The sequence below is a fragment of the Coloeus monedula genome (genome assembly GCF_965178545.1).
Source record: "Coloeus monedula genome assembly, chromosome: 1".
In the NCBI taxonomy this organism is placed as follows: domain Eukaryota; kingdom Metazoa; phylum Chordata; class Aves; order Passeriformes; family Corvidae; genus Coloeus; species Coloeus monedula.
The window spans coordinates 25,862,267-25,869,533 of NC_138781.1; the positions used below are offsets into that span (position 1 = coordinate 25,862,267).

The following is a 7,267-nucleotide window of genomic DNA, read 5'->3' on the forward strand; positions in this document are numbered from 1 at the left end:
CGGGGGTAATTGCATTTAGGCAAATGAGACTGCCTCGGCCCTCCCCGTCTCCAGGTATATAAAGTGGGGAGCGCTCCTGCGGCCGGCCAATGCGCTCGGCGAGCAGCGCCCGCCTCCCCGCTGCAGACGGTGCGTGCGCTGCGGGAGCCCGGCCGGCCGTGCCTGTGTGTGAGGGGTCCGCTTGTCCTGTGGTTGTGAGCGGCTGTGCGTGTGTACTTCTTTGTCCCGGTCTTGATGTGTGTGCCTCTATGCGGGGGTGGGGGTGCCTATACGCGCTTGTGTGTCTGCCCGTGCGTGTCCCTGGATGTGCCAGCATGTTTTTGTGCCTGTCGTTATGTGCCTATCCGGATGCGCGAAGGGATGAGTGCGCACCTCTGGCTATGAGTCTCTGTGTGTGTGTGGACAGCTACGCCCGTACACGGGTGTGAGCATTTAAGGTGTGTAGCTCTTTGTATGAGTTTGTAAGTGGATGCCTGTGTACCTGGATGCGTGTATGAGTGGGATGCACCTGGCTGCGTGTGTGTATCTGGGAAAGTGTGAATGCCTAGATGTACACAGACGTGTGAGGGTGTGTTTATGCCTTCCTCTGGATGTACGTGTGCGGAGGGGTACCGCTGGCTGTGCGTGTCTGTGTCTGCGCGCTGGGGTGCACACCGAGCTGTGTGCCAGTCTAGTAAAGGTGGGGGGTGTGCGCATCCAGAGGGATCTGTAGCAGTCGGGGCAGGGTGCCGGAGTAACTCGGCGCGTGTGCGGCTATCCGTGAGAGGGAGGGTGTGCCCAGGTGTGCCCCGGGGCGGCTGTGTGAGAGTGCGTGCAGGGCTGTGCGCGCCCGCCCCGGCTGCCAGGGCTCCAACTTCTGCCCCCACAGGACGTCGAGGCGGCGATGAGGCTCCCGCTGGCTTTCGCCGTGCTCCTCCTGGCCTCGGCGCAGGCGTTGGGCGAGGAGATGGGAACCACGGACGACCTCAGCTACTGGTCCGACTGGTCCGACAGTGACCAGGCGAAGGTGAGCCCCGGCGGCCCCGCGGGGTGGGGCAGCGACGGGATCGGTGCCAGCGGCTCTGCGGTGCCGGGCACTGCCCCGGGCGGGTCTGAGTGGGGGGTCTGCACTGAGCGCCGCCCGCTGTCGCCCCGTAGGAGGAGCTGCCGCTGCCCCTGGAGCACTTCCTGCAGAGAATGGCCCGGAGACCCCGGCCCCAGCAGTTCTTCGGCCTCATGGGCAAGCGGGATGCCGGTGAGCAGGGCTGGGGGCTGCCTGCTGCTCAAGCCTCTCCGCACGCCTCTTCTCTCAGCGCCTGCCCAAACTTTTCACAGTTATCGCTCGGGTTTAATGTGTTACATCTTTTTCATAAGCTGCCATGAGGCTAGTTTGGGTTTAGGCTTTTTTGTTTGGTTGTTTCTTTTAAGTTTTATATGAGTTAAACTCACCGACTGGAAAAGAGAGGGCTTTAAGGTCTTAAGTGTGTGCCAGTTACAGCGCATAAATCCCAGTAAGGAATAGCAGGATAACTCATAGGTCAGCATACATGCCACTGAATGACCCAAGTGTGGATATGGGTTGAGTATACAATTATTGTTATGTTTTCTACATGTTTACTGCACCAAGGATTGATCTAAGAAATTGAAGCTAAACTAATCTAAATTGTGTGGGCTAAGCTGAAACAAGTCTTTGTAGTCTCTTCAAAGAAAAATGCAGTTGTAAACCATCACCTTAAATTCCCTTAAGTGGAATATGGATAGGTTTGGTTTTTTTGTTTGATTTTTTTCAAAGCATTGCAGTAGCATCATATGTATATGCCAATCCTTTTTTAACAACTCTTTTTTTTTTTTTTTTTTTTTTTTTTTTTTCCTCTTTCCTCTCCTCTTCCAATCAGGATATGGCCAGATCTCTCACAAAAGTAAGTTTAAAAAATACAAATATTTTAAGTAATCATTAGAAGATATTCAAATAGAGAATAGTGTATTTGACTGGCTTATTTAGAAGGTGACTGGTTTCAGCTAGGGACTGGCAGCACTGCTGATGGAGAAATGATCTGTTAAAGAATTGAAACCTCCCCCTCGGTGCCACTGTGAGCCTGTATCTCATCTGAGCTGCTGCAAGCTTTGAGATTTCAATCCATATTAATGTGCGGATGTTGCAGCTCTCTCTTATTTCCCAAGGGGGGGATTTTGTAAGCCTTTCTCATTGGCAAGGCAGGCTTACTGCCAGACTCTGAGAGGAGCAATTAAGATGGCAAAATCTGGAAAATTAGAGTAATGAATTCCCAAGCCCCCAGGAATGCTTTCATGGGAGCGCCCATGTCCTCACATGTGAGACATTGTATCTGTGTTCTCAGCATTGCCTGGCTGGGAATCAGACCCCTGCTCACAGTAGGGGCTGGTTGATGATGTGCTGCCATAGGAAGAGCCATATCTTTTTCCATTAATAAGTGTGCCTTGCTCTGCTTCTGTGTACCACCAAGCAGGAGATGGTATCAGCACTGTGGTGTTACCTTGCTCTGCACAGTGGTAGTTTTATTTTCTGAAATTGTCTCATGATGTTTATAGAGAAACTGGAAGATTTTTATAAAGTAAAAATGATCTTGCATTCTGTGAAACCTTCTCTGTCCACAGAGGTCAACAACTGTCCCAGTGTTCTATTATCCACAAGAAGCTTTCTCTAGGGTTAAGTACTGGAAAACCAAATAGTCTGATACAAAGCTTGTGCCAAATTATCTGCTGACTAAACTAAAAAATTATAGTTTTCTGAAACTGCTTCAGCTTGAATTAACACATGTGAGATCTGAGGATCTTGCTTTGTGTATGAATTCTCCAAGCAAAATTCTTTCCAAAAAGAAACTTCTAAGTTTGTCTCAAAAGCCGGTTTAGATAAAGAAGAACCGTTCATTTTCATTCCTTATCTGAAACTGTAGCTACTACTATAACCTGGTATGTACTGTAGGCCTAAACTTGGAGTTAATTTATCCTCGACACTTCCAGTGTCTTGAGAAATACTAATGGACAGGAAGGTAATACCTGAACTTATAAATATTCCAAAAATAGAGCCAGACTGTCTAGCTCAGATGTGTTGAGACATAGTCCCATTGGCTTCTTCTCCAGTTAGGATTCCACCTGACCTGCAAGGGAGGATTTTCTTCCACGTTACAGAAAGAAAACAACAGGTAGAAGAGATGCATCATGCAGATGCAGGCTATACCAAGACACTGCCTCCTTGTGCATTTGCTCAGATCAATAGGAATTGTATGGGGAGAGAAATAAGAATCTGTTAGTGGCCACTGCTTTTCCATAATACTTTAAAAAATCCCAAACCAAAGATCTGTCTAAGCTAATGAGAAGATGTCCACTAACTGGCCTGTGCCTTGGTCTATCCTGTTTGATTAGTCAGACTGATGTTTGTTCTCTGTTGTCTGAGTGATGTGAACAATTGGTCTGTGAGATAAACAGTTTTGGAGCCTGTCTTCTTTCCTTGCAAGAACCTGTTATTTTAAAAGCCTGCCTAGTTAAAATGTATTAAAACACCCCTAAATATATTTTTTCAGGACATAAAACAGACTCCTTTGTTGGACTTATGGGCAAAAGATCTTTAAATTCTGGTATGTATTTGACTAAATCTGATACTTAGTGAAACACAGCCTCTTCATTCCGCTGCCTCTTCTCTCTCTCCCAGCGGATGGAAGAAGCAGTCTTTATGTAGTGCAGATCCAGAGTTCTCTGAAAAAGAATCTGGGTTTTCTTTGTTACCCAAGATATTTCAGAGTTCCCTTCACTCCAATGCTTGAAATGGCCAGGCTGGTCTGAGCTGCAGGCGAGCTCAGGTAGCATTCCCAAGAGCACTTTCATTACTGCCCTGTCTTTGCATGTTCTGCTAGTCCCCAAAGTGCTAATGAAAGAGAAACCCCTAAATTTTACTGACATATCAAGAAAAATTTGGAGGTTGAAAATGCAAGGGTCACTTAAAATTGTGGTCTAAATCCAGATCTCATCAGGTAAAGGGATATCTTCTCTGGAGACCATTATTCCTAGCACTAGGAGTAGAAGGTGAAAGAACAGAATTTTGCTGTTAACACCAGCTCATTCTGCAGATCAGGCTGTTAAACATTCACAGCATCTTCCAGCTTTTCACTTCACCTAAAGTATTTTATACTGAGTGGATACTGTGAATTTATTTTCCCACAGCATCCATGCAGGGCAGAATTCTCTTCTCCCCTCCTGTGCAGAAGCCCTCTGGGATACTGGAGACTCCCCATAGCTCTACCTTCCTTGTGCTATAGGACTGTACTGAGGAAATCCCTCACTGTGAACCATAAAGTATGAGTTGATTCTCCAGGATCAGAATTTAAAAAATAATAAACCTAATATGTATTTAATGTCTCTGAAATAGTTCTCACTGTTTCATTAAATGGATGATAAAGTTAAGTTACTAGCTGACACCTTTATATTATGTGGATACGTGCTGCGATCTATGTTCTGCAATTATGGTTGTCAGTAACTTTTATTTTCAATTAAACCCCCTTCAAGACTAGTAATGTTGCTCTCTGCATTATTTTGCAAATTGCTATGTATCATGAATAATTTTGTACAATTTTCTGTGGTGGCAATAGCTATTAAATACATAATACCTGTAAATACATCTGCTATCACAAAAGCAAATAGCCTGTAAGTAATAAATTGGGTTTGGTTTCCACTGGGATTACATTTACATTAATATGAGAATGTAAAGTACAGAAAATGTTTTTAAAAATGCAAAGATTTTACTGCTGTAATTTCAAAATTGCTGGTATAGTGAGGATACTGTAATGTGATATTTCTAACAAAAAGGGAATAATGATGTTTTACTCTGCTGGACTATGCAATACCTGTCTGACAGGTAAAACTAGAATTCACAGCTTTTCTGCCTGATTCCTTGAGGGGGAAATCATAAGCAGTTGCTTCTGCTCCACTAGAGGTGAAGATAGGTCCTAAGGACTGTGTAATCAAAGCAAGACCAGGAATAATAAGTGCTAGGACTACCCTCACTCCTCCCTTTTGGAAGATATTTAATGGGTCCCCACCTTCACCCCATGCTGTGGCTTTCTTCTGCAAAAAGCCCCTGAGCACCCTGACAATGTGCAGGAGTTCACGGTGTCCCTCTGGGTGTGAGCAGGATGCTGATTTACAGCCTCATGTGCCAAAGCAGGGTAAGGGGGTGCTGATGTCTCAGTCCCTGGTTTGGGGACAGCCTTGCTCAAGAAGGGCTCTCTAGGTTTTGCTCTCATTTTAAAAGAACGAGAAGGAGAGATCTACCACTACTAAACATAAGTTACTTATGACTAATTTAGCCTGCAGCTAGTTGATGTGGTAGTCTAAGTACATCTGAGGAGCTTGGCTCCTGCCGCATTTTAATAGTAAAATTATCCCTGCGTGCAGGGCTTGTGGACAGGGAGAGTTTCAAAGAGCTGATGGTACTGGAATGAAGGTTGATATGTCCGTGCAGAAAGCCTCTACCACAAATTGACCTGAATGCTCAGATCCCATCACTTAGATGAATTACTGGGATGTAAAGTGGCTCTGAGATAATGGTGCTTCAAGCAGCTCAGCAGACAAAAGGTAGAAAACACTGCTCAGACCTTCAGCCTCCTGGAGGACAGTGTAGTCAGAGAGGTAAAACCAGATCAAAGCAGCTCAGGGCTGGGCCAGGAGCCCTGGTCTCTGTTCCAAACATGCTGCTGGGGTCTGGTGATGCCCCAGCTGGCTGCAGGTCTCTGACTGACACTTCTCGTGCTTGCTGGGGTTTATGCCAGGCTGTACCTTGTGCTTCAATCTGCTTCTTTTTTTGCAGGGTCCTCCGAAGGGAGCATAGCACAGAATTACGAACAGAGGCGTAAATGAGACATTCCTGTGCATTATTTATTAAACTTCATTTGTTCTAATGCAGTGTAATATAAACTAACCACTGTATGAAATAATTATTTATTTAATAACTGAAGGGGTTTGGTTTTTGAGTTGTACATTCAATAAAATTATTTTTCATATTGTGGCAGTGATAGCTGTTGTGTAGGTGTGTTGTGGTTCTGAAAGGACCAGCGACCCTGGTGATGTCTCACAACAAAGCACATTGATATGACCTGTAAAGTTATGTTTACTAAAAAAGCAAGTATTCTTTTGTCCATTGGAAGTGAGTCTATCAGCTTCACAGCTAGTGCAGACCAGAACTGACGTTCAGTCTAGTGCCTCAATTTGTTTTCATGGTTTATAATGTACTGTAATTTCTGTATCAAAAAATATATTTGTATCATTGCAGCATGTTTTATGTTCTGTGATTATGTTATCAATATATTTTAAAAAAGGGAATGGGTAATGTTTGAATGGGAGTCCAAGGTCTTAATTTCATAGTCTGGAATTTTATGATAGTAACATTTTAAATAAAAACTACTCTGGGGCTTTTGCAACATCCTTCCTTTGGTGAAAATGATGGAGTTATTTCCCATGTTGGTCTGGAATGAGATTTGGATCCAAGCAACAGTGGTCTGAGACTGGAAAGAAATATCAAATTAATGTTTTCTTTTTGCAGGGAGGCTCCTCATGTGTAATTAGTGAATGTTTGAGGGATTTGTTACTGGAGATAGGAGTTCCTGGGATTGCTCCAGGTCACACAAGGTGCCGTCCCTTCTAAACCCGACGGAAGTCATGAAGCAGGCTGACTGAATGGAAAGAGCATAATGTATTCCCCAGCCCCAAGGGGAATAATTTGCTGTGGAATTAATCCAATATTGTAGGTTTTTTATTTGAAAGTATGCTCTTAATAAACTCTGTCCCTCAGATTTATAATAAAGCACCTGTTGGTGTGAATCCATGCAATATAAAAAAAAAAGTGATTGTAATTATATTTTTAATTAAAATATCTGATTGCTATATATCCAGGATAGTCCTGAAGTGCTACATCCATCTCACCGGATGCTAAGGCAGCTGGAGTTCTATCTTCTTTCCCCCTGCTACAAGCTGTACTTCTCTGATGCTATGATGCAAACTTTCATTGCAGATGAATCACCAATAAAAACAGTGTATACAAGCTAAATTTAATACAAAGGGACTCACTGCTTGTTGTTTTCCATTTTGGAAATGAACTTCTAAACCTCTATTTTCTAGGTTACCTAAGGCATCATCACAACTACCCCCAGTAGGAGCAGGTGGGTACAGGACCTCACTCCTGCTAGGTTAGAAGCAGCACGTAAGCCTGCCCATGCTTAAAACAGATCCCACTTTCAGCTAGGTAGAAACCAGATCTAAC

At 44.3% G+C, this 7,267-nt stretch overlaps 1 protein-coding gene across 1 annotated transcript; it reads left to right on the forward strand.

Annotated features, from left to right (window-relative positions):
• Positions 1–883: 883 nt before the first annotated feature.
• On the forward strand, positions 884–5,868 carry TAC1 (tachykinin precursor 1; the record flags this gene model as incomplete). The annotated part of the gene is made up of 5 exons (XM_082280978.1): positions 884–1,006; positions 1,138–1,234; positions 1,875–1,898; positions 3,540–3,593; positions 5,819–5,868. 5 exons carry the CDS (start codon positions 884–886, stop codon positions 5,866–5,868), a joined length of 348 nt encoding a protein of 115 aa, XP_082137104.1.
• Between the last annotated feature and the right edge of the window lie 1,399 nt (positions 5,869–7,267).